Here is a 27,766-nt window from a genome sequence, read left to right as displayed (position 1 = left end):
AAAAATATTTTTTAAAAATAAAATATTATTTTAATATATAAAAAATACATTAAAAAATTATATATCATATTCCAAAACAAGCCTTAAACCGTTAATTACTTGATATAAATATAAAGAAATATTTAACAGTATCTATCTATATCCATGTGTACATCATTGAAGTCATGATCCATCAAACTTAACTTAATTTTAGGGGAAACCTTAGAAGACGAAATCTTTAGCATCTTTGAAAAGTTCAAAGTCTTCTTTGTAATCAACTTGAGATAACATCACAATTACTTGGTCTTGAGGTAGACATAATTTTCAAGACTTTTTGTGCCTTTGGGCTCCGAGCTTTCTCTGTATGTTTTTACCTTTCCTTTACATTCCAATAAACTTGCTCTCTTATCCATTTTTTTAAAAATAATAAATTAATTATATATTCAATGAAGCGACGTGCTATTTTAGTAATGTGATTGATGGATTGACATCTATTATCTAGCTTAAAACTTGTTAAACCTCCTAGAGGAGGCATTTCTCGTGCAATGGCAAAGGCAAGATTCTTGCTTCTTTTGTTGCAGTGTTTGAAAATGTAATTGAAACCGTATGTTTTAAAAAAAATATATTTAAAATTAATTTATTTTTTATAGTTTTAAATTATTTTAATATATTAATGTTAAAAATAATTTTAAAAAAATATTATTTTGATATATTTATAACTAAAAACCCTTTAAATTACACACTCTTAAACATTGCTATAGCATGCTGCTTTATTTTGGGATAATTTAATTGTATTTGCTGCGAAAGCTTTAACCTCATACTATACGGTTGGTGAAATGGATGGGAATTCATTTGTAATAATATGATGATATCAGGCAGCAAGGGTAGAGGATTGGAACTAATTGGAGCTCGAATTATGCATGTCCTTTCTACTGTTATATATATATATATATATATATATTATTCAAATATTCAAAGCCTAAATAAAATCAACCATGTGTCCACAACCATTTGGTGCAGTATGAACATTCCTTCTTCCCGCTCAATATTTGAATTCAATACTGTCTATACTTAAATTCGAGTCCTGCCTTGGAGAAATGTAATTAATAGCTCTCATAGGATGATGGGGGAGAACTCCACGTTTTATCAGTGCGCTAGCAAGTGCAGCCAGCACGAAGTTGCCTGTACACACCATTTATCTTTACAACAAAATATAAAATAAGATTTCCCGTGCCCCAAACCACAAGTTAAATATTTGCTTGCTAATATTCTTGTTTGACTTTGTGCTTCTTTTTTTTTTTAACGTTGTGTATAATGTTTTCTTAAAATTGTTTTTAATTATAATATATTAAGATGATTTTTATAATTTTTTTCATATTAGTATATTAAATTTTTTAAAAATACATACAAACATTAATTTAATATTTTTTTTAAATAAAAGGTATTTAAAAAATAAATTTAACTACAAAATCAAACACTACTTTTATTCAACCCCGGTAAAACAAAAGAATACTCAAGTAGAATCATTAAGTATTTTTTTTGAAACTCGAAAGCCCCTTCTGTTAAAAATGTTTGGTAGTATAGTAATATTAGTTTTTAAAGTTTTAAAAAATATATAATGTTTTATTTTTTTAAAAAAATATTTTTGGAATCCACATATCAAGATAATAAAAAATCAAATTTAAAAAAATATAATTTCAAATGTGTTCTCAAACCGCATTAAACTTATCATTGTTCCAGGCAAAGATGGAAATAAGACTCCGACAGTGTTTTGATAAGTTAGCACATTTAAAAAAATTAATTTATAAAGTAATAAAAACATAAAAATAATTAAAAATCTAGTATAATTAAAAAAAATCACAGATATTACATACAACTCAATTATTATAAATAATAAATGTCATTTACAACTCGTGTTTTGAAAATGGTACCTTCAATTCCTCTAATAAATATATTCAGAAGGAGTCCATTCTATCATCAACTCCATGCAAAAAAAAAAGAGCAATTCACACAATTATAAATAATTAGTTTTCTATCATTAAAACTCAATTTACATAAACACCACATAATATATTAAATTATAAATAATAAATATATACAGACATTTAAAATAATATAATATTTTATTAAAAATTAAACTAACTATATATTTATCTATAATTATTATAATATATAATTATTTCTAATAATTTCTTCATCTTATCCAGCTTAAGGTTGTGTTTGTAATATTTAAAAAGATTTGGGAAAGACCAATATCATTTTTATTTTAACTTGTAGATGAATATAGATTATTCGTGGACAGATTTAAAACGCTCCTGAACATGTCTATTTTTTAATTCAAAACAATTCATAAATAGCTTTTAAGTGTGTTAATTTTCCAAATATATTTTAGAAATCTTCTACTTTATCAAAAAACTTTACTGTATTAAAAAGAAAAGGAAAGGCTCCCTTTCTCAATGAAAGTCCCTTAATGCGTCCCGGCTAATTAAGTGCTAATCAAATCAATCAACATCTTAATCCTGATAGAAAGCCCTTCTTTTTCTTTGAATTGTTATACAGACAGCGATGCAACTTGTCCTAGAATGTTTGCCAACGTTACCTGAGCCGAAGAATTTTTATGGTCTACTTCTCCATTTTGCAAATTTTTATGTGAGTTGCAGCAGGAAAGAAAAGAGCATATCACCTTTGGAGAACCGCACAGCAATCAATACGTTCGTTATGTTGGGATTTATTATTAATGTACAATAAATTATACAATATATTTTAAAAAGTAAAGTTGTTATTATTAAAAGTGTATGGTTAAATTACATCAATCATTAATAAAATTATACAAATGATATGCTTTTATTATTAATGTTATATATCATGTTATAATTTGTGAATGTTATTTTATAATTGATACCTATAAATAAAAGTATTGTTTATAAGCAAAATAAGAGATGGAGAGAGAAATAATAGTGAGTGTATATAAAAAAATAAGAAAGAAAAAGGAACGCCCTGCTGTTGTTACAGAAATGAGCTGAAAGTTGAGTTTAAATAAATGTAATTTTTCTTTTTTATATATTTATTTTGTATTTTTTTTATTTTTAATAATATTAACTTTTTTTATAAATATAAATAATTTATTATACCATGTTAGATATTATGTTAACATGTTTAAATTTCTATAAACAAATATCAATATATTACTGGTCTGGATTTTCCAGAACGACGGTCTTCACCTTGCTAATGCCGAGGATGTCGATTTTGGGATGCCACAATACTACAAAGATGAAAGGGGTTGTTTTTGCTCAATTTTTAAAAACACCCCTCTCTCATATTAATTTAATATTTGAAAATGAAGATAAATTGAACATGCTCCCTCATCTTTCTTTAATTCCAGTCCGCTTTGCAACATCGAAGAGGAAGGGATTGTTTTTGTTCAGTTTATGAAAATTCCCATTTCTCTTATTAATTTAATATCTGGCCCAAATAAAATTATAATCGCGGGTATTTTTTAATTATTGTTCATACATGTTTTTTCACACTATACATTGGAATTTCGTATTTTAATTAAATATTAAATCTTATTTTTTTATTCTTTGAATTAAAAATTTTGTGATTAAATTCATAGGTTAATAAATATCTATGCATATTTATCTACGGAATAGTTTTCCAATGAAAAAATCAAGGTTTAAAGTCCGCAAAAAACAACTTCCAACCTTTAATTCCTATCTTCCTTTTTTCCCTTTAAGTTTCTCTCTCTCCGACATAACTCTGGTTGCACCACTGCCTCCAGCCACCACCCAGGATACTAGACAGGCCACCAACCACCTCACCTCCTTGCCAGGTGAGCCCTTTTTCTTCTTCGTCTTCCCTCGCCATGCCTGCTGCATATATTATGCATTAAAATAAAAGAAAATAATACATTATGCATTAAAATAGAAGTAAATCCTGTTTTCAACACACACTCTCGGAGACCCAACACCCCGCATATCCTATAATAGTTGAATTCATTTTATCAAGATTTTTTTAATGGTATTGTTGATTTTATTATCAGAATTTCAATGTTTTTTTATATAAAATAAGATTTCCCGTGCCCCAAACCACAAGTTAAATATTTGCTTGCTAATATTCTTGTTTGACTTTGTGCTTCTTTTTTTTTTTTTAACGTTGTGTATAATGTTTTCTTAAAATTGTTTTTAATTATAATATATTAAGATGATTTTTATAATTTTTTTCATATTAGTATATTAAAGTTTTTAAAAATACATACAAACATTAATTTAATATTTTTTTTAAATAAAAGGTATTTAAAAAAATAAATTTAACTACAAAATCAAACACTACTTTTATTCAACCCCGGTAAAACAAAAGAATACTCAAGTAGAATCATTAAGTATTTTTTTTGAAACTCGAAAGCCCCTTCTGTTAAAAATGTTTGGTAGTATAGTAATATTAGTTTTTAAAGTTTTAAAAAATATATAATGTTTTATTTTTTAAAAAAAATATTTTTGGAATCCACATATCAAGATAATAAAAAATCAAATTTAAAAAAATATAATTTCAAATGTGTTCTCAAACCGCATTAAACTTATCATTGTTCCAGGCAAAGATGGAAATAAGACTCCGACAGTGTTTTGATAAGTTAGCACATTTAAAAAAAATAATTTATAAAGTAATAAAAACATAAAAATAATTAAAAATCTAGTATAATTAAAAAAAATCACCGATATTACATACAACTCAATTATTATAAATAATAAATGTCATTTACAACTCGTGTTTTGAAAATGGTACCTTCAATTCCTCTAATAAATATATTCAGAAGGAGTCCATTCTATCATCAACTCCATGCAAAAAAAAAAGAGCAATTCACACAATTATAAATAATTAGTTTTCTATCATTAAAACTCAATTTACATAAACACCACATAATATATTAAATTATAAATAATAAATATATACAGACATTTAAAATAATATAATATTTTATTAAAAATTAAACTAACTATATATTTATCTATAATTATTATAATATATAATTATTTCTAATAATTTCTTCATCTTATCCAACTTAAGGTTGTGTTTGTAATATTTAAAAAGATTTGGGAAAGACCAATATCATTTTTATTTTAACTTGTAGATGAATATAGATTATTCGTGGACAGATTTAAAACGCTCCTGAACATGTCTATTTTTTAATTCAAAACAATTCATAAATAGCTTTTAAGTGTGTTAATTTTCCAAATATATTTTAGAAATCTTCTACTTTATCAAAAAAATTTACTGTATTAAAAAGAAAAGGAAAGGCTCCCTTTCTCAATGAAAGTCCCTTAATGCGTCCCGGCTAATTAAGTGCTAATCAAATCAATCAACATCTTAATCCTGATAGAAAGCCCTTCTTTTTCTTTGAATTGTTATACAGACAGCGATGCAACTTGTCCTAGAATGTTTGCCAACGTTACCTGAGCCGAAGAATTTTTATGGTCTACTTCTCCATTTTGCAAATTTTTATGTGAGTTGCAGCAGGAAAGAAAAGAGCATATCACCTTTGGAGAACCGCACAGCAATCAATACGTTCGTTATGTTGGGATTTATTATTAATGTACAATAAATTATACAATATATTTTAAAAAGTAAAGTTGTTATTATTAAAAGAACAGTTTTCTTTTTTAAAAAAAGTTGCTAGTAAGTAAAAATAGCAGAACATGTTAGCAATGCCACGTTGAAAAGTCAATTTCACTGTTAACAGATAACCAATTTTTTGGGCGTAGTAAATGTTTTGATGACAAGAGAAGACTATAGCGGTGGACTGAAAGCTCGCGTGTCCTGATTTGCCATTGCGTTTCACGCCGCTGGTGACCGTTTCATTGAACTCACCGTGAAGGAGACATTGCCGCGGACAACTGGCTAGAATCGATGTTTGTCATTGCATGAGCTACTGGCCAGCAACATATCGTAGTCAAGCCCTTGTTCCGCGTTTGATGGTGGTTTTATTTGATGCCTAGCTTCAAAAAGACTTGGGTAACGTTTCGGAAACACGTTTTCCAAAAATTTTAAATATATTTTTTGATTAAGATTACTTTTTTTATTATTTTGATATCAAAAATATTTTTTTAAAAATAAAAAATATTATTTCAATATATTTCTGAAAAAAAAAAACACTTAAAATCTAACAAACTCTCAAAAACCGTATTGAATTTCGTGATCAGACCTTTTTTTTTAGTTTGATGAAAGCTAGACTGCCATTTTTGTTGTTATATATGGGGAAAAAAGAGGGTAAAAGCATGGCTGATGCAGAGATTTGACAGTGATGGGCCTGAAGCCCCCGGACTGCCAGATGGGCTCGGAATCGTTCGGCCTAACGTTTGAAGCTTTGTTAATAAACAAAGAAGGATACAATGGGCTAATAATTAAACATGGAATGAGTTTGGAACAAGTATAAGACTTCAGAGTCCAGTTTAAGGAGCTATATCCTCAATTAATAGCATATCAAGCCCAGCCCATTAATAAAGAGTCCAACCCCTCACGCCCATAGAGCTCCCGTTGCTTGTACTCCAGCTTGAAAGATGGTTTACGAAACGTTATTTTTTAAAATATTATTTTTTGAAATAAAATAAAATAATATTTTTATTTTTAAAAATTAATTTTAATATCAAAGTGATAAAAAAATATAAAAAATATTTTTTAAAAAACATAATTCCAAATATATTTCCAAACAACCTCTAAGTAACTTATACCCTTGCAATCCCATCACAAAAAATATGAATGCAAGACTTAAAAATAACTAGACATGGAACATTTTTCAGCATTAAATTTCTTTCGGTAAAAATCAGTTTTACAATGATATTATTTTTTAAAAAAAATATTGATTTTTCTCAATTTATAAATAACGGGCCTCGCTATAAAAATATCACATACTTATCTAATAGACACAAGAAAATAAAGTAATAAATTATAGTTTGATTAAAAAAAATACATTAAAGTTGGATATTGATCGTGAATGGAAAATTTGTACAAGTCATTCATTACCTTGATAGAACCAATGTTATAAAAAATGGATTAACAAGTTGTGAAATGAGAACAATATTATTTTTATATGTACATATTGAAAGCGAAAAAAATGAAAAGAGAATTCCACGTGGGCATGACTGTTTTACTATGTGCGATGTGTTAACTTTTTTTTGAGTTTTCAATGTAATTAAGTTTACACACGCTTAAGCACACACGTATATAACATAATAATCTTAAAAACTAAGCTAATTCGATTTTATTTCCATTCCTAAAGCATGCAAGGATTAATTATTTTCTATTTCTGAATTTTTACTATATTCTTTTAGGATCTAAACTTAAAAACTCCCAATATAAATTTTAATTGTATAACTTGAATTATGTTTAATAACCATGTAACACATAAAATTTACAATGGATATGTACAATATTACTTCAGCCCTTTTATATATATATATATATAGTGTTGGACCGGATTAGCAAGTTGAATATCAATCATGTTGGTTGAAGATAAAAGAAGAAGAAAACACATATATAGAAAGATACAGACGAAGCGGAAGTAAAAAGGATTTCAACAATGTTGTGGTCGGCTGAATCACTTTGAAGTGACTGATCTTATGATATCCAATGTTTTCTAAACACGTGTTCAATTATTGCTAAAGACACGTTAAATAGGTTCTGGAGATTTGATTCGAAAAATAACCAGTGGATCATCGAGTCAATTTGAATTATTCATTTTTCTTAAAATGATAATTTTATTTTTGTATTGATTCGGGACAAGACAACAAATACAGTTTTCAATGTAATTAAAGTTTTCTTGGCGCATACATACTTGATTGATCCTTCATGGTGCGACATTTTTCTTTTAAATGGAGTTTATTGCTCTTTCTAAGCTGGAACAGGCACATACATAAAGCAGATGAACAAACATTATTTGCAACAGGAAAATGCAACTAGGTGGTTGATTGTGATTCGGTTTCATAGAATTCTTCAATTATTGCGGACCTGGGATTTTTGCCTGGAGGGCCCTTCTCCCTCCGCTCCAGCTCTTCCAGGCGGAAAGTTACTAACCGATCCCAGTTTCCTCCTTCAAAGATAACTCCGGCTTTTCCATCGGTGATTCGCTGAACAATGCCAGTGTACATGTAAAATGGGTTATTTGGGTTCTTCACAATGGCAATCATACCAGGCAACAACAGTGGCAATTCTGGTGGTTTTGGCTTGTTTGTGACTGTAAGCTTCGCAACTGATTGTTTCTTTGGAGGTGGGTTTTCCTCGATGAATTTTTCCAATCCCCTCTCTCCACCAGGAAAGCCCCCTGTTAATCCCATCAGCTCCTTTTCGAAACCATCTTCCGGCACACTTGATATTTCCAACTTACCTGAATACTCCTCTTCACCAGCAGCTGGTGGTGCCTCCTCTTCAATGTTTCTCTGTAGCTCTTGTTGCACACCTTTTTCTCCATTGCAGAGCCCTCTGCCTCCCAATATCTCAAAAGGGTCGAATTTGGCACATGTTTTTATTTTCAACCTATGTTCTTTGGGGATCAATGAGTATGGTTTATGAGGATGATTGGGGATGTTGTTTTGACCTAGAAAGCCGGAACTAAGTAGAGTACTTTGGAGGGTGATGGAAGAAGCCATAGTTTGGCGTTACAGAAGCCAGCCTTGTAGAGTGAAAGGAGAGGGGCCTTCTCTTCTAATCTTGGCCACAAATGATATATTGATGGATAGTCCTCCAGTCACTCAATGGTTGTCAGTTGTCACTAATCTATTTATGTTACTATTGCATTGTGTCACCGGCTCATCATGGTTGCTGTAAAGAAAAGAAAAAAGAAAAAAACTTTTCTTAATTCTTATTATTATTTTTTATTGGGCCCAATAATTAGAGGGAACTTATAGGGAAAGCCCATGTTGGAGCACCAGAACTGCTTGAGGCTGGGCCTAAGGCTTGGAAACTCGAAGGTGTAATGTCTTACTTTTACTATTATTTTAATTGAAAAGCAAAACAAAATCAATTTCCCTCCATTTCACTTTTACACAACTGCCACTCTCCCCTCCATTACAAATTCAACGATTTCTCTTTGCTAGAAACGAAACAGCTATCTCTTCTCGAGACGATAAGGACGTGAAGGGGAGAGACAAAGACAAGAGATGATGCAGGAACGACCCCTCAAAGGAAGCAGTGATGTGAGGGTAAGTAAGGTAGCTAAAATAATTTTTCACTGCTAATTGTAATTTTTGGAGTGCTATTTATGCTGGATATTTTTTATATTTTACATGAACCCTCTTTTTTTACTGATCTTTTAACTCTTATGGAATTGCAAAGATGGGTTTCTTTTTATTTGTTCAAATTCAAGACACAATGATTCTCTTCATGATAATTAGCGAGAGATACTAAGTTGCTAATTGTCTAGTTAATTATTGTATTAACGAAAAAGAAAGGTGGGTCGTGGTCTTTGTTAATTTTTTATTGACGAAGGGCAGTAAATGTTTAGATGATAGAAAGGGTGATGACTGATGACAATAGGGCGAGTGTTATCGGGGTGTAAACGTGCCAAGAATGAAAATTGTTGGGCTAAAGGACAGGGACATTGTTGATAGGGACTTTAGGAATAAGGGTAGGAGGCAAAGAGAGGATGATGGAAGGGAGAAGAGATGTTTGGAAGAAAAATATAGAGAGGGAAATCGGTCAAGTGATCGCTCTGGAAATAAGTGTGGTTTTGAGCGAATGAGGGAAATAACTGTGGAGAAAAAACCCTTTTATGTTCTTGTGGCTTGGAAAAGTCTGTTCTGTTTCTTGACCAAGGTGTGTGGTTTTGAGGTGTAAGGTTTTGGCTTTTTCATATTCTCTTTGTTTCTTTCATTTCCTTACCTTCTTGGATTTCTCCAAGTGGGGTTTTTTAGGTACTGTTAAATTTCCAGTGCAAAGTTTGGTTTTTGTGGAAGCCATTGCCTCATTTGAAGAATTTTATGTTGACAGGCTTGAGAAATGGAGTTAATTTTATGAACCTTGTCTTAATATTTTGACTCAAAAATGGGTTCTGAGAGCTCCGAAGTAGACAAAACTGAACCTTTAGCTCTACGCCAGGAACAGAGGCAATTCATAAAGCAAGCAATCGATTCGAGGTACCATCTTGCAGCAGCTCATGTTTCTTACATTAACTCTCTTAGAAACATCGGTGTAGCTCTCCGGCGATTCTCTGAAGCAGAGGTCTCGATATAATCTTCTCTGTCAACAATCTCAGCCACCAAGCTTGACAAGTCTCCATCACATTCTTCATACCCCTCTCCCTCTCACTATGCAGAGTTCTCAGATTCACCATTGAATTTCGAGAGTCCAATGTCACTTTTCTTTTTGAACTGTTAACTTAAATAGTTCATCTCATTTTTTTCCCGTAGTTTCATAAAAGCCGGATTGAAGATCTCTAACAATGGTTCTCATGCTTCCTTTGCTAGTGCCATAAATGATTCTGTTTTCAAGGTAATCCACATGTCCAGAATGGTATATAATTCGTGATTAGTTCCGGATAATGATAATATATGATATTTCACTATGTTTCTGCTTGTATTTAGGTTAGTATTCTTTATGCATCCAAGGGCTCACAGATGATACCTTAGGTAATTTAGCACTTGAGAAACTTCCATTTTGGAATTTTCCATGTTTCTTAATGCTTTTCATGGTGACTTGCAGTTCTGGGTATTGCTTAGATAGTGCTCCAACTTTTTTATCATCTAAAGATGAATAACCTGTAGAAGGCGATGTTCTTTTACAAGAAATGCGGGCTACACTCCTTTCCTTTCTGGTTAACAAAGAAAAGGCACCGTTGTGTGGTGTGGAGAACCTGGAGTTTGTTCCACTCTCAAATCAAGAGAAAAGGGCAAAAACCTTTTCACTTCCTAACCAGGATAACTCAAGGAAGGCTGTCCCAATTTCTTATGGGCATGACTCACTAGGGGCAGTTCGAAGTTCTCGGGTGAAATCAGTGATACCAATTTCCATGCAGGAAGTGGAAGTTCCTTTTGCTATAGTTTTTTAGGAAGATGAACCAATTCCTGCGAGTAGTTTGGAAGTCCCAGAGGAACCAAGTACAACCTCCCACGCAGTAGAGATGGGTGCTTGTAAAGGTTCTCTGCTGACGAGGTCTCTACTATCGAGAACCTATCGTGCTAAGCAGCTACGTCACTCATCAATTCTAACAAATCCAGTGATAATCATTCTCTTAGTGGTACTGCAGAATTAGAATCGGACGGCACCAAGTGTGTTGACTTACTTTTTTCAGATAAATCTTATGTGGCAAATAAGAGAGTAATGTCTGTGTCAGTTGAGTCTGGTTATTAAATTTAAGCCAGGTGTGTCTTTCTCCTGAAAGTCCACATTGAGAATATTGTTATTTTTCACAGTTCGTTCATTTTATTATGGAAATGACACATGTTGCTCTTCTTTCACTTTATTTCTATGTTTGCTTGCCGCCCTGCCATGCTTTCTGTTTCCGCGCCGTGAAGCATGCTTCCCTGGTTTTGATCCACCGACCCAGTTTTATAGTTTAAAGATTTCGACATTGTCGCAGCCCAATTATCACGCAGAAGCAATTTTCTGCGTAACGAGGATTGAAATGCACACATTCTTGTGCTCCAATTATTTTCTCAGTGACCCTTGTTGGGGAGCGTCCACTGGTATGGAGGATGGGTGGCCTGCGTCATGTTCATGGTTGTCAAGGAACTGCAGTTTCTAAACCCGTATGCTGTATCTATTGATCTTCACTTTGTAAGGATGATTAGTCATGGACAGAAAAATCCTCTATTTTTGAGCTCGATCAATTTGTAATCTCTTTTTTATTTTTCTATGGCAACTGATCCATAATCTTAGAAGTTCCTCGTTAGACTGTATCATTCTTTCCTTCGGCAATAATTCTTTTAAAATCATCAAATTTCTTTCCACGCGTGAAGTTATTGTTCTATGAATGAAACATCAAATCAATTTTGTTCAAAGCATTGCAGGACTTTCTTAAATCACAAATAAGAGAACAGGATGTTGTTGCAGGTTAAAAAGAACGTAAAATATTCATTTTTCCATTCAGAACAAGTCATGTTCTAAAATAACTGCTATTAAATTTATGTCTTCCACAACTTACCCCGTTTGTCTTGAAGTCTTGAATAGCAATAGCCTCTCTTATTTCATCTTTCATTCAGCCTAAAACTTCGAAATTGTTGGGTTGGTCTGAGAAACATGCTACCAGATTCTGTGCTTCCTTGTACTCCAGCCTTCAAAGGAAGTGGCCATGGCCGCTCCACAAATTTCCTGCCTGAACCAATGATCATGCTTGTCAACCTAGCAGTTGCATTTAAAAGAAGAACTTGAAACATCCCGTCTAGTCGTATCAAAGTCACGATGCATAGCTCCATGATATCTCTGATCACATTTCTGCTGTAATTCTTCCCTTGTTCCAGCAGATAGAATTGCTGCATTAGCAATGTCATTGGAACTAAGAGGAGGAATAGTAAAGCAACTTCTGAGGAAAGGATGCTTTAAGGGCATTAAAGTAATTTAACTATTATGGTGAAATGTCCAAAACACCCCCGCAAAGGTAATATATTTTTTTATTCTATGGATAAATTAGTAATTTTACGTTGAAAAAAATAAAATGATTAATCTAATCCAATTTTAAAAAAATAATTAGATCATTTTGAAAAGACTACTTTACCTCAGCTCAAAAGTTTTAAATTATCATTACACTACTATTATAATAAATATTCTAATTCATTTGCACGTGTCCAACCATGGCAAAATTATATTTTTAAAAATATAAAAAAAATATTAAGAGTGTAAAGATTTTTTTGTAATACTATAAACTCAAGTAAAATAATAAAATTTTAAGAGCTAACTTAACATAAATTAGTTTATTTAATAGGTTTAAAAAAAAATCTGGATGATCTTCTTTTATTTTTAAAAATTAATATTAAAAAATAAAATTTTAAAAAAATAAAAAAGAATGTCGAATATCATACATGGAATGATTATATTAAATGATGAATTATCATTATGATTATTATAATAATAATTACTATTCTTATCATTATTATTATCATTATTAATATTGTCACTATCATTATAGTTACTACCATTACTGGTATTATTAATAAAAAATTATAATTATTATTAATATTATTATCATGATCATTATCATTATCATTATTATTGTTGTTGTTATCATCACTATTATTATTACTATTTATATTATTGTTATAATTATTATCACCATCATTATAACTAATATTATTATTAATCTTTTTTATCATTATTATTATTACTATGATAACTATAATTATTGTTGTTGTTGTTAATGTTGTTGCTGCTATTATCATAATAATAATAACAACTTTTAACTATTAATATATCATCATTATTACTAATATCACATTATCACTATGATTATTGATATTATAACCACCACAATTATTATAATAAATGATTACTATTATCACTAACACTATTATTATTAAAAAAAATTATAAACTTGTTTTGAATGATAAAATAAAAAATTATAAAAACTTTGAAAAAAATGAAATAAATAGAAAATCCAACAAAAAAGGACCAAACTAAAATAAATATTATTGTTGTTGAAAAAAAATCATAAATTTGATTTGAATGGTAAAATTAAAACTTGTAAAATTTTTGAGAAAAGAGTTAAAGGAAAAAAATAGAAAATCAAAAGTAAAAGGATTAAATTGAAAAACATAATATACACAAATTAGAATTGAAAAACTAAATTATAAACAAATAAAACTCAAACAAAAAAGAAAAAACCAAAATCAAATATCAAAACAAAGAGGATGAATTCTGAAAAACCAAAAAAAAAAAAGAGGAATGGATATAGGAGGACTAAAACTAGAAAATGAATAAAAACAAAATTAAAAAAAATAAAAAAATAAAGATTGAAATGAAAAACAAAACTTCTATAAAATGAATAAGGATGAAATAAGAAATTTAAAAAATGAGGACTGAAATTGAAAAATAACAAATAAAAAAGCAATTATGCACTTTAGATGTTAGGAAAGAGAAAAGAAAGAAAAAATTAATTACCGGTGGTAATCCAACTATTATAAACCTACACGCGTTACACCATGTGAAAGAGGACACAACTGTACATTCAGGAGGACGACAAATGGCTAGATTTGACAACCTAAATACGTTACATGCGCCATCTGAATGACACAGACTCCACTCACTAATTGGTGCGTGTGGAATAAAATGTGAAAAATACAAAAACACCCCTCATTATCCTTTTAATTATACAAAATATCCATGCAAAAAATGTCAAAGTATCCCCAAATATAAAGTTCTTTTTTTTTTTTGTCTTTTCTAGAGTAAAAAATATTATTTTATTATAAATAAAAAATAAAAAAACCTGAAACACTCTTATCCCGTAACCAACTTTTTTGGTCTCGAGAGTGAAGAAATATTTTTACTATCAGGGAGATGGTGAAAAGTTAAGAAAATCATTGATAAACAATTCTAAATTTATTGATTATAAGAGTAAAAAATATTTTTATTGTATTAAAAAATTTAAAAAGAAATATACACTCTTAAAAAAAATTATTGATCACTAAGCTAGAGAAAAAACAAAAAATCCCTAAAGGATTAAATTTAATATATTTAAAAATAATAATTTTATTATGATAATATACAATAATCTATTTACAGAATTAGCTTTTTTAAGATAGGAGAAAATCTATTCTTGAAAAGTATATTTTATGGACTCAAATAAATAAATAAAATCTTAATTATTTTAAATTTTTATAAAAAATACATATCGAATTCAAAACTTATTATATATATATATATGTTAAATCTTTTATTATTATACTATGCACAGTTGTTTCGCCTTCTGCATTAGGTTTTTTAATATTTTAAATCTTAGACTTATGTTCGTGCACAAAATTCTCATAGCAAACTGAACAGTTTGTTCTCTCTACTTTTTGCCGTGTGAAAAAAATAGAGAGAGAGAGAGTAGCAAACTAAATATGAAACCTTCATATAATATTATTCTATCGCAGCTGTTTAAATCATGTTTATCCATAGGGTCATTGGATCTTAAATGCTTGCGTAACAAGTACAGAAAATAGAAGGTTATTTCCTTTTCAAGGAAAAAAAAAAAATCAAGAAGAGGGAAGGACACACGAACCTTCCACATTCCTGGGCCATGGACAATAATACCTAGCATAAAAATAGTATTTGGTGTTGTAGAAATTATTAATTTTTAAAATATTTTATATTTATAAATATATTAAAATAATATTTTTTTTATTTTTTTTAAATTTATTTTTTATAACAATACATCAAAACAATCAAATAATACCACCCTTATAGTTTATCACATATGTTTTTGTCCTTATATTCATCAATATTAAACTTCTATTCCTACTTTTTGAAATTTATCAATATCACCCTTATAATTTTTAAGAAGTTTCAAACTTGCCCGTTTAGTACCAAACAACTATTAAGAAAAGCTCACTTCTGTTCATATTTTTGTTTATTTTTTTCTCTCTCTCAAACCCCTTGAAAAAATAAAAACCTCCAGAACCTCATAAAAAGGGGCTTTTTAATGGTAATATCGAAACTTTCTGGAACATAAAAGGTTGGTATTGATAAATTTCAAACTATAGAGATTGAAGTAGAATTTTGGTAGATTACAAGGACAAAAATGAAGTTCACCCAACTAGAAAACTACTATACCCGCCAGTCATGATGTTGCATATATACTTTGATGGGGGGTCAAACCACTTTCCGTGAACTCAAGGAAGAAGAAGCACAATACAAAACAACAACTTCCACTAATCTTTCTCTCTCTACAATAAAGAGAAACCAAAAAAAGTCTCTTTATAGTTTCTACAATAGACATTGACATACATACGGTGAGTAAAGTACGCCACTTTGTCTTTAATCATCTATACTTAAATTATCATCTTATCTGTTTGACAATCAAGAAATTCCTTTCCTTTTTATATGGTTGTGTAACTAAGTTCTGTTTTTGTTTCAAAAGAATTTTTTGTATGAGATTTGATTAGATTCTTTGAGTTTGACATGATGGGTGGTGGGCTGGTTGCTTTTTTCATTTTGATCTGATGGTGTGAGGTAGTTGTTGATTTTATTGTAGAAATTGTTGTGATCTCAGTGGAGCTTTGTGCTATCTGAAAAATCCCAACAGCTTTTTTTTTATTGCTGATCTGATGTTAATTAGGCTTCTTTCTAAGCGTTTAATGGAGAAGAATTTATGGGATTGCCTATTTTTGTGTTTAGTTTGTTTGGATAGCATTTATTTTATAAATTTCCATTGGAATGCATCCATTGCAAGAATGCTTCATTTAATTTTTAGATTTGCTGAAAATTTAGTCGTTGGTCATAAAACTTGTCTGTCCTTCGAGTTTTTTGGTGGTTTTTTAGTTTCCTGTGTGAGAATTTATGTACTACCCCTTGGCAATATATAGTCTAAGCTTTTAAAGCGTATTCAGTTGTGCAATGATTGGAGGGATTGGTTTTTATGTGCTGAATTTTTTTATAATTTATTGTCTGTTCAAGTGGGATTATCTCTCATTTTGATCTGTTTTTTCATGCTTTAGGGCTTGTACCATCTTCTTCAAGTGAACATATAGCCTCATGGATGATAGTCGTGGGAGGTTGAATATAGTCCCTGATCACTTTCAAGTATCAACTTCCAGTGAGGACACTCCTCAAAACATAACTTCATCTATCCAACAGCCCAGAATTGATAATTCATCCAGGTACTTACTTTTTCCTTGAAGAAAAGGAAACGGAGAAGGGAACGACTGGTGAAATTTGTATTGATTTTGTTTCTTTTTCTGATTTAGAATAGCTCAAACAGTCATTTCTGGTCTGGAAGAAAACTAAGAAGTGCTGCATTCATGCTGAATTTGTTTAACCTACAGAGGCTGTCATGGGGTTCTAGCACCGATGATCAGAAAAAGGTTTATGGAACAATCCTTTCTAGCATGCTTGTCGATTATTGTGAGGTTTATATGGTCCTAATCACCACATTGCATTTTTATTTGTAGGTTGAGTTACCTGTCAGAGAGTTAGAATCACTTCGATCAGAACTTGCATATTTAGAAGAGAGGGAAGCTTACTTGAAAGCTCAGTAAGGAAACTTGATCCTGGAATTTAAAACTAATGGGATATTTTACTAGCAAATAACAAATCTTTACTTGTATAATTGGCAGTGACCAGCATAATTAAACCCACACAAGTGATAAAGTCTGGTTCAGCGCTAATTAAAATTTAGTTTTAAGCTAAATATTGTCCGAGATATTGTCCTCAATCTTCCACCTTGTTTGAGAATTTCAGTTTCAAGATTTGACAATAAAAAGAACTTGTACGCATGCTCCTCTCATGATGGACTGCATGTTTTGCATGTTTTATTGCTCTACTTTATTATATACTGTCAAGTGCTGAACCATGTTTTATAATTCCACTCTTTATTATCTCAATGTAAAGAAACATGAAAGTCAGCATGCTTAGTTTCTAATTTTTGATAAGTTTTGACTGTGCTTTAGGTTAAAGCAAAACTGACTTTTGTTTAACAACAGTAACTTCTTTTGTCTGTGCAGGTTGGAACATGTTGATGAAGTTCTGCGCTCTGCTCGGTTCTCTGGTTATTTGTACATCCGAACTGTAGTGGATTTCTCCAAATTGCTTTTGTTAATTTCTTTTCAGTTCTTACTGCAATCTTTTGTGCACCTAGCAGTAACAGTTTTTTCCTCCTGTTCTCCCTCCTTTACAGAGATGGACAGCTCTACCTGGGGAGCCGCCACCACTTGATGATACTGATGTGGATGATTGGCTTCCTCGCTTTGTTGTCCTTAATGGACCATGCATCTTCTTCTATTTGTTGTCCACAGGTAACAGATGTTTTACTTATCTCCCTTGTTTCATTTGTAGTGCAACCATGCTTTTAGCCATATGTGGTTTTGTAGAGTGCCTGTGATGATTCATGTCTCAAAATCTGCAATTATGATCAAGAAGGACAGCTATCAGAAGAATACCCATCCCCACCCTTGCACTCCCTATGGCCTTGATGCATGATCTAATTATCTATCCAGTTGTGTTTTCTTTTTGTGCCAATAAATGAATGATAAATGAGCACAGGAGACATCCTTCGTCCAGGAATAGTATGCTCTATAGAAATTTTGAAGTTCCCAGATTTTACCTGCTCCACTTGTGTTGGTGATGCCACTGCCACTGCTACTTTTTATTTATTTGAATTTCAAATCTCATTTATGTTTGCAATCTGATATTGTTACTCAAATCCACATTCAAATTTCTTTGCTGATTGAAAGACACTTGTGCAGATTTCAGTCCTCAAGATTCCACTCTACTTGCCGATATTGTTGAAGTAGGTTCTCTGCCAAGCTTTACACGGGAGCCTGATGAGACATGGTATTCCGCATATATCTTAACTCGTCAAGGTCTGAGATATGAGTGCTCAAGTGTTTCCGAAGTACAGGTACTTCCAGTATTTTTCATACACTTTACAGTATTCAATGTGGTCGATAGTTGCCAATGTATTCTAGTTTCTACTTAATTTAAATCTATAATTTTACAAGCATACGCAAATGTGGGTGCATAATGCACACAATCACCTGTGTGTGTGTGGGGGGGGGGGGGCGCAAATGGTACAAGTTGTTGCTTGACCTACAACTTTTTGTGCAATATTTTGGTATTGCCCTCTGTTTGATTGATGGGGGGTGATTGCAGCAAACTTGAATCTTTGTCTGCGTACGAACCTTCTATTGATACCACCATGATGGCATTTTATTTGATGTCATGTCATGTCTTACTTGTTTGATGATTGAGTACTAAACAATTTTAGGGAGGCAGTACAGAATATGAATGGCCTGCAGTTGAGTGGCCTGCTTCTGTTTGTTGTTGTTACTGTGCGTTGTGTGTCAATCATATGCCCGTAGTTGTCATTTAAAAAGTGTGCACCTGAAGGTGCTTTGATATTTCCAGAGCATCAAATGACCTCAAATAGTCCACAGCTTCAAATGAACAACATTTGGATGATTGTTTGTGAGAACTTGTTGAAGTTGTTTTGTTGGGATTATCTTTAGTTCGTGTCTGAAACCATCTCTTTCCACTCTAATGCCCAACTTTTAAATTTTAAGAGAGCTTCTTTCTTTTTTAATTTTTATAATTATCATTAAGTTGTGATTTGATTTTCATGCCCTTCCCTCCTCCTGCCTCAGGTTGATTCATGGCTAAAGGCATTGCAAACTGACATCAAGTTGTTTTCTGAGACAAAAGCTCCCTCATGGTTCCAGTGATGTGTAAAATCTGCATGTTTTTAACAGTAAGCTGTACATTTCAAAATTTAACTGTAAGCTTTAGATATATGAATATCAGTTTGGTTATGATATCTCTAACTCATTCATTGTGTTTCTGTACAGAACAATTGATATACTTTATTTGAGTTGTAGTTAATGTTGTACCTCTCATTCTTGACAGAATTAAATTTAACATGAAGTTACCATTCTTGCGTGTTGTTATACCTTTGAGCTCTTCATCCTATATGAATGGTAAATGGTCCTTGTTCTATCCATTTTGGCATGTTACAAAGTGCCCTTCTTCTTTTGGATGCACTGTTATCGTTAGTTCCCAGTGTAGATCATTTTGTTCTTTTGCTTGCACTAGATCAAAGCAGATCAAAGGTGACCTGTTAGGCTGTTGTCTCTCCCATAAAGTAAAATATACATGGTTACATCATCTTCTTATAGTTTATTTTATTTCGTTACAGTTTGTTTGCCGTTTTAGCATTTTTCACTTACGGTAAGATGTCATTAAGGACTGGCCAAAAGACACAGGTTTTGAGCTTCTTGGCTTGCCAATTACCAAGACTCCAAGCAAGCAGAACTTACAAATTCTCTGCCTTCGACCAAGCATACATGTCCAGCTCAAGACATAAATGGATTTCCCCTTGCTGAGTTCCAGTCTGAATTATGCTTGCAAAACAAATCTCTATAGATACTTCGGTTTAAGTTAGTATTCGAGTTTCTTATGCTCAAGTGACAAGCATAAAAATCAAAAAGATGAGAGTTGTATTTTTTATATGTAGATAGATTAGTAGAGTGTCTTCTAGTGTTGTTGAGATAAAACCATTCTTTCTCTCTCTTCTTCAACTTGAGAATATATAATTTACCTTGAAAAATATCTAGAAAAGGTTTGGAGCAACTCATCATGAAAGGTGAAATTTTCCATTGTAGTAACTCTTGTTAAAGCCATAACTTGTAGAGCTAGATGTGGTGGTAGCTTGAAAAATAAGAGGAGGGAGAGGGGAGAGAAAGTGAGGTGAGGCTTTTGATATATACTATTTATAGATGAAGCTGAAAAATATTATTTGTAGATGAGTTTTACAGATAAGCTTGAGATAACATTACTATTCAAGGATAAGCCTAAAATAGTATTGTTCAAGAATACGCCTGAAATAATATTCACTGTTGCGTTTCATGGAATAGCCTGAAATATTTTATTCATTGAAGATGACGAAATAAAACTATTTATTGAAATAGTAAATAGATGAGTCTAGCTATCCTTATAGGCTATTGCAAATTGGCTCAAAGTAGCTTGGTCAGGCTGGGAGATTCAACCTGACATAGTTTAAAGGCCCAATTGAGCTGCTTTAATTTTTTTTTTTATATTGTATTATCACACCTAATCCAAATCATTAAATTAAAACCGAACAGGTTTCTTTTAATAAAATGGATAAAAGTTCAGAATTTAATTAAGATTTCAAATATAACAGTTATTTATTTATTTTTAGAAATATAGAGAATCTAAATGGGGTTTACCATGACATTATAGTATAGACTAAAAAAAGTGGCGATTTTCCTGTATATTATCTTTTTTCTTGATCATTTTGTAAAAATAATTATTGTTTTTAATTTTATTTTTTAATCTGAGTTAATGGTGTATTTTTTTTATTTTAATCCTTTTTTTAATGTTTTTATTTTTTTCAATTTGAGAGTTAAATTGTAAATTTGTTGTTGCCCTTTAATTTATTTTTTATTTGATTTTAACCCTTATTTTTTTAATTGTTATTTTTTATTTTGAATTTTTTTGTATAATTTTTGTATTTCATCCTTCAACGTTTCAATTTCTAAGAATTCAGTTTTATAATCTTTTCATGTGTAATGCTTCTGGTATGATAGACCTGGATCACAAGTTTAAAAAATTAATAGGATTGATATTTTTTTTTTCTTATTTACGTTTGACATTTAAAAATAATGACTTTGTGCTTTTTTTAAAAAAAATTTTTTATTGAACTATCCTGACCTCATGACCTGGAATATAAGTTTATTAAATTAATCCGTATAAGCTCGCCCCTTAATGTTCAAATTATATGTCCACCATGTTGGCTAAAGTTGGCTCATATCAATTTTTTTTACCCTATCTCATCATTCCTTGTCTAGCTAAAAATTAAACAACATTATCTTTTCGCTCTTAGATAAAGGTTTTTTCCTCGTGTTATTGTCATCATTTTTTTTTCAATCAATTAAATATTGAAAAATAAAATTAAAAAAAGAATCAATTAGAAAAATATAAAAAACTCAAGTTAACTTATATTAACATATTAAATTCATGATCTAGGTAATAAGATCATGACAATCTCATGGAAACAAAATCTAATTTCTAACCAATCAAAGGCTTCATAATGAAATTGACAAAAACATTCAATTAAAAAAACTTAAGTTAGCCCACCATCCAAAATAAGCAAATCCAATACTGAAGGATATATATATATATATATAACTTGAGACAATTAAGGTTAATTTATTAAATTTAAAATCTAGATAATAAGACTAAAATAATTTTATATAAAACAAAATAAAAATATAAAAATTATAAAATATAATTTTAAATCAATCAAATATTGAAGGATAAGATTAAAAAAATAAAAAAATCAATAAAAATTAGATAGTTATTTAAACATCATTTAAAATAAATTTATATAAAGAGAACCCAATCATAAAATGCGAAAGAAAAAAATAATGAGATAAATAAAAATTGAATAGTAAACGCACATGGGCTGGAAAAATGTGCTAGCACCTGCTGGCCCGCATACAAACTGAGGGCATATAACGGTTATGTTCTTTAGAAACACGAGAGAATCCAAATGGGTTACTTGTGAATAACAGAGCCGTAATGCATTGCAAATGGGTGGAAATTAAAATGCAAATTTTTATCCCGTTTTAGAGTGAGGGTGTAAATGGAGGTTTGAAAATTTTTAATTTTTTAATTTTTTTAAATTGTTTTCGTGCTAATATTAGAAGCAAATTTAAAAAAATTAAAAAATATTTTAATATATTTTTTAATAAAAAATATAAACTATAACCCATTAATAGCAATAATTTTCAACGGAGTAGTCATGTTTTGTTGCTCGTGACTAGCTCTTAATTAAGTTGTATTATCTCATTTTCAACTTGTATTGTTTTTCACTCAAGTGAAAAATCATATGATACAACGAAATAATCGCGCAACTTGTGTTCTCAAAATGGGATGTGATTTCTCCGAGGAGTATTATAGTTATTGATTGGTTGTGGATGGATAGTCACTCTTTTCTTCTTCTTCTTCTCAAAATGGGATGTGATTCTGCATCGGGCGTTCATGATTGGTAAATTTTTTATTATTATTATAAACTTAATTATTTGAATTAGTTTATATGTTGCTTAATTAATTTTATAAATTTTTATATTAAAAATGATGTAATGTTTTAATGATAATTATATTAATAATTACAGGACTCAAACTTAGAAGCACAAGAAAAAAAACCACTTGAATCTCAAGATTTTACTACTAAACAATCTAATAAATAATTTCTTTATGGTACTTGTTGTTTGCAGTTTGCACCCATCATCTCATTAATTTTGCAATCTATGTATCATGAATTCGGAGAATAATTATTTTTTCTTTCTTGGTTCTTTAAATATTTTCTATTTTATTCATTAATTTTTTTAATTTTATTATTTTATATTTAGTTGACTAGAATTTAGATTTGATAATTTATTTTAATTAGCTTGCTACAAGGTTCTTGGATATTAAAAAAATATTTTGTCATTAGGTTAATATTTGATTTGAAAAAATAAAATTTAAATTTGTTGCTAAAAAAATAAAAAATAAAAAGCCTTTTTTCTTTACCTTTTCAATGTTCACGGGATGCATTTTAAAAATTCTGGCTCCTAAAGTGTTTTTATATTTTTTATCCATGTTTATTATAATTTTAGCATGTATATCCATGACTTCATTTATTCTGTATTTTAGTCCTTGATTTTTTTTTTAAAGAGAAAGTCTTTAGAAAATGATGAAAGAAAGAGAAAATAATTAATTGGATAAATTTCAAGAATGAAAAGGTTGAATTTAGTGTTGATATGTTTGTTTTTATGAAATGAATACCATTGATGTGTTTTAAGCTTCCATATTGCCAAAAAAAACTAGATAAGGGTTAATAAAAAAAAATCTAGTTTAATTTTATGCTTTTTTAATTGATTTATAAAATTTTAAAATGGTTTGCTAGTATTATAAGGGTGTTCACTGCTGGGTTTTTAAATCCAAAAATCATGAAGCTCAAGTTTTTAACCATCTCTCCATGAATCAAAATTGGTTCTGGCCTAGCGGTGGGAGGAGTTTGTCTCCTTCCTCCGCACCTGGGTTCGAACCTCACCATGCACGTCTGTCATCCCCGCGGTGTCTTACCTACTCACTGGGCTTGCAGGATGTTCAGTGGGCCGTGGGGATTAGTCGTGGTGCGCGTAAGCTGGCCCGAACACCCCACGTAAATAAAAAAAAATAAAAAAAAAAATTGAACAAGTATATAACACATGTTATCTATCTGATTTAACCAAAAAAAAAAAAAAGATCAGCCACGCAGGCCTGTTCCTGCTTTCTATGTTTTAAGCTAAAAGTTAACCCACTCAAGCCCAGTCGTCTAAATCCCTTTTGCGAGAACATTTGTTTTTTATATTTTTTTGTTAAATCTGAATTAAGATTTATTAAAATAAAATAAATAAAGTTATATTTTGGATATCATTACATTAAATAACATTGGATTTTAGATTTGATTTCAAATAATATTCTGACTTTCTTTATAATATTACCGAAGGCTATTTTTGTGCATCCCTTTATGTTTGTTTTCTTTTTTTTTTTCCTTAAATTCAATAAAAATTAATTATAATTTAATAAATAAAACCATATTTAAGATATTATTTTATTAGATATCATTCAATTTAATATTTATTTTCAAAAAATATTCTAGTTTTTTTATAATATCAGCAATAATCTCATTAATTTTTACATGTGAACTTACCATGTAGTCTCTGTCTCTCTCTCTCTTTTATATTTATGATCATAAACATTTTATGAAAATGAAATTCAAATCATTTTAGTTATTTTATATTTTTGTTTCTAGATTGTTGTTGTATTTTATTCAATGAACTATGCTTATTATAAAAAAAAAATTGTTTAAAATTTTTAAAACTACTTTGATTAGAAAAGAATGTTTCTAGAAAAAATATATTTTTTCACCGTATTTTTATTTGTTGTCATTACTGTGAATGTATTTTTTTTTTATGATATAACTAATTACAAAAATTGATTTCAAAGAGTTCCCTATCTCAATGTGTGAGCATTATATTACTATTTTTCCTTCTAACACCCTGATATCAAATTTTTTCTGATATTGCTTTTATAATTTTAATAAAATGTTATTTGAAAATAATTATTCTAGTAAAAAAAATCAATAAAAGGAGCGGGAGCGCATTAACAAGATGAAATGGTTTAAAATAAAAAATATTTATTTTTATTCTTATTTCAATTTATTCAAAATACTTTTTATATTTATTCTAGTGGCTTTTAGTTTTCATCAAGTAAGTAACGTAGCTTGTAAATCTATATATTTTTGTTAACAAGATATATTACTAAGAAACGGAGGGATTGCATTAGAACAGGGGTTGGCATACTTTTTTGTTTTATTTTTTTTATGATATCATTGTTTGACATTTTAAAAAATAATTTTATGGTTTTTTTAAAAAAATTTATATCAAATTATACTTACCTCATGATCTAGAACAACATTTCTTAATATTCATATTATATGTCTCCTATATTATTGTCATTGCTTTTCTTTTCCAATCAATTAAATATTAAAAACTAAAATTTAAAAAATATTAATTAAAAAAACTCAATTCAAATGGATAATGTGGATAATGAAATCATGATAATCTCGTTAAAAAAAAGATATAATTTATAATCATCCAAATATTTAAGAATGAAATTTTTTAAAAAAATCAATTAAAATAATAATAAAAAATTTGAGTTAACCCACGACCTGAGACAAGCAAATTCAACGTTGAAGAATGTATTTAAAATATATAAACAAATAACTCGAGATAATCCAAGTTATTTTGTTAAATTCAAAACCTATATAATAAAATCAAGATAACTTTATAAAAAATAAAAAATAAAAAATTTAATTTTAAATCAAACAAATATTAAAAAATAAAATTTTAAAAATTCATCAAAAGTAAATGGACACTGAACATTATTTAAAATAATTTTATTTATAAAGAATCCAATCATAAAATGCGATAAGAAAAAATAATGAAATAAAAAAAATTGAATAGTAAACGCAGATGGCTGGAAAAATGTGCTAGCACGTGCTGGGCCACATGTAAACTTAGGACATATGACGGTTATGTTTTTTTTAGAAACACGAGAGAATCCACATGGGGGTTTCCCCGTAACGTTACTTGTGAATAATAGAACCGTAGTGCATTGCAAATTGGTGGAAATTAAAATGCAAATTTTGATCCCGTTTTAGAGTGGGGGAGGTCTACAAAAAATTAATTTTTTTATTAAAATTATTTTTTGAATTGTTTTAATTCAAAAATAAATTTAAAAAATAAAAAAAATTATTTTTAAAAACAATCATTATCTAATAATTCCATCAAGTATATCCCATCAATGGCAATAATTTTCAACCAAGTAGTCATGTTTTGTTGCTCGCGACGCCAGCTCTTAATTAAGTTTTATTATCTCATTTTCACTTGTTTTGTACTGTTTTCACTCAAGTGAAAAATCATATGATACAACGAAATAATCGCACAATCGTTACTATGGATAGGCACTATTTTCTTCGTCTTCTTTTTCCCTTTGCTAGCTAGGCAGGGGACAGCTCAGCTGACTGGGCACACACAGTAACAGCCAGCAAGTTTTGAATTGGAGGAGTCTCCATAGCCAATCATGAACCTAAGAAAAATCGCAATCATGCTGTCAGATTCTACATCGAACGCCCTTTATTGGTACTTACTGTTTGCAGTTTGCACCCATCATCTCATTTTGCAATCTATATATTATGGAGTGGAAGAATATTTATTTCTTTCTTGGTCTTTTAAATATTTCTATTCTATTTACTGATTTTTTTAAATTTTATTATTTTATATCATGCTGACTAGAATTTAAACTTGATGAGTTATTTTAATTAGCTTGCTAGGAGATTCTTGCGTATTGAAAAAATATCTTGGCATCTTGATTTAGAAAAATAAGATTTAAATTTACTTTTAAAAAATAAAAACTCCTTTTCTTTATTTTTTTTAATGTTCATGAGGCATGGTTTTTAAAATTCTAGTGCTTAAAGGTTTTTTTCATCCTAGTTTATTGAGGTTTTAGTGTATTTAATATTTTTTAATAAAAACTCACCATTTTAATAATATATTTAATAAAAACTCATCTATCTTGCTTATTTAATAATTTTTTTTAGAAATTGCTATTCACAGGAATAGAAATAATATAAATATTGCGTTTCTCAAATTATTTCACCATATTTTTAATTTACCGTGTTAATTTTTTTTTAAAAATCAATATTCTGAGAATCCTAACCGTTTGTTAATCAAATCAATACATGTCGACGGATCCTCCCCCCCTACAGTTCGGGGAGGGTTTGACTTGTCTTATATAACAGCTCGCTCTTCCTCTCACTCTTTTTAAGCCTTATCTCTTGTCACTCTGAATTAAGCTGAGCTCATATCTCTCTTTGTTAAACTTATCAAAAAAAGAAAAATGAGCTCTCAGATTTGCAGATCTGCTTCTAGAGCTGCCAGGTCTCTTCTCTCTTCAGCTTCTAAAACCTCTCGCTTCTACTCTGGTACCTTGTTACTCCTTGCTTCTTGTACTTTTTTTTTTTGTAACTGTCTATCTTTCTTAGCTCTGATTTTAATGTGCTCTCGCCTGTCCTCCAAAATATTGTGTTATTAATTTGATTGAGCTTTAATTTCGATGTGCATTTGAGGTTTATGAGTTAGATTGCTTCTCCGTTTTTTATTATGTCATAATTTTGGTTTTTATATTCAGATTGTTTGATGTTGTGTAGTTACTTCTGTTCTATTGTGCTTACGGCTTGAATTTCTGTCTCTTTGTTTGTTACCGATAAATACATCATGATTGGGTACACTTATAAATTAAAGATGAATCTTTTCTTGCATTTTCCTTTATATTTTTTCTTCCTCCAATATAAATATGTCGTATTTGATCAATTTAAGTTGAGTCACAAAGCTTTCTTATTGACCCTTCAATACTTTGAGTTTTCCTCTTTGTAGAAGGGAGAGCTGCAGCGGCAGTGGTGGCAGTTTCACTCGGTGGAAAGTTGCCTCTTCTAGCCTCGGCTTATGGAAGGACTGGTTCTTCAAATGTGGCTAGGCAGTGGATTTCTGGGGCTCTTGCAATTCCTGCT

General features: G+C 29.9%; 3 protein-coding genes and 1 long non-coding RNA gene across 11 annotated transcripts in view; 3 read left to right on the top strand and 1 right to left on the bottom strand.

The window, feature by feature from the left end:
- Positions 1–7,808: 7,808 nt before the first annotated feature.
- On the bottom strand, positions 7,809–8,731 carry NDHS (NAD(P)H-quinone oxidoreductase subunit S). Its single transcript, XM_011028590.1, has one exon. The coding sequence runs from the start codon at positions 8,613–8,615 to the stop codon at positions 7,926–7,928; it is 690 nt and encodes a 229-aa protein (XP_011026892.1). The 5' UTR covers positions 8,616–8,731; the 3' UTR covers positions 7,809–7,925.
- An 89-nt stretch (positions 8,732–8,820) lies between these two features.
- Positions 8,821–11,772, top strand: LOC105127331 (uncharacterized). 3 transcript variants are annotated; one of them, XR_842606.1, is made up of 4 exons: positions 8,821–8,936; positions 9,063–9,167; positions 9,955–10,455; positions 10,548–11,772. It is a non-coding gene; the product is annotated as an uncharacterized LOC105127331 (long non-coding RNA). The 3 variants fall into 3 exon arrangements; XR_842607.1 differs by having other exon boundaries at positions 8,821–9,167; positions 10,548–10,592; positions 10,666–11,772; XR_842605.1 differs by having other exon boundaries at positions 8,821–9,167.
- A 4,834-nt stretch (positions 11,773–16,606) lies between these two features.
- On the top strand, positions 16,607–20,165 carry LOC105127329 (uncharacterized). 6 transcript variants are annotated; one of them, XR_842602.1, is made up of 9 exons: positions 16,607–16,754; positions 16,847–16,958; positions 17,046–17,128; positions 17,598–17,661; positions 17,771–17,888; positions 18,339–18,493; positions 19,236–19,339; positions 19,495–19,565; positions 19,784–20,165. XR_842602.1 is itself a non-coding variant. In XM_011028588.1 (8 exons), the coding sequence occupies exons 1-7, from the start codon at positions 16,630–16,632 to the stop codon at positions 19,311–19,313; spliced, it is 735 nt and encodes a 244-aa protein (XP_011026890.1). In that variant the 5' UTR covers positions 16,607–16,629; the 3' UTR covers positions 19,314–19,339; positions 19,784–20,165. The 6 variants fall into 6 exon arrangements, 3 of the variants coding, with proteins under 3 accessions (XP_011026890.1, XP_011026889.1, XP_011026888.1); XR_842603.1 differs by having other exon boundaries at positions 19,681–20,165; XM_011028588.1 differs by lacking the exon at positions 19,495–19,565.
- A 6,843-nt stretch (positions 20,166–27,008) lies between these two features.
- LOC105127328 (nucleoside diphosphate kinase 4, chloroplastic) overlaps positions 27,009–27,766 on the top strand; it is a 2,976-nt gene continuing 2,218 nt past the window's right edge. The window contains exons 1-2 of the mRNA XM_011028584.1: positions 27,009–27,181; positions 27,633–27,766. Coding sequence (XP_011026886.1) covers positions 27,097–27,181; positions 27,633–27,766 — 219 coding nt within the window. The 5' untranslated portion in view covers positions 27,009–27,096. The remainder of the gene's footprint in view (positions 27,182–27,632) is intronic.

The sequence above is a fragment of the Populus euphratica genome, unplaced genomic scaffold, assembly GCF_000495115.2.
Source record: "Populus euphratica unplaced genomic scaffold, PopEup_1.0 scaffold7.1, whole genome shotgun sequence".
NCBI lineage: Eukaryota > Viridiplantae > Streptophyta > Magnoliopsida > Malpighiales > Salicaceae > Populus > Populus euphratica.
Note: the sequence above shows the minus strand (reverse complement) of the source record. Positions and strands in the feature narration are given on the sequence as shown.

What these genes read in the sequence shown, in the direction of transcription:
- NDHS (XM_011028590.1), bottom strand. Translation starts at nt 8,615, where the DNA reads ATGGCTTCTTCCATCACCCTCCAAAGTACTCTACTTAGTTCCGGCTTT.
- LOC105127329 (XM_011028588.1), top strand. Translation starts at nt 16,630, where the DNA reads ATGGATGATAGTCGTGGGAGGTTGAATATAGTCCCTGATCACTTTCAA. An exon ending in GCACCGATGATCAGAAAAAG is followed by an intron (nt 16,959 to 17,045) that starts GTTTATGGAACA and finishes TTTTATTTGTAG; the next exon opens with GTTGAGTTACCTGTCAGAGA. An exon ending in CAAGTGTTTCCGAAGTACAG is followed by an intron (nt 18,494 to 19,235) that starts GTACTTCCAGTA and finishes CTCCTGCCTCAG; the next exon opens with GTTGATTCATGGCTAAAGGC.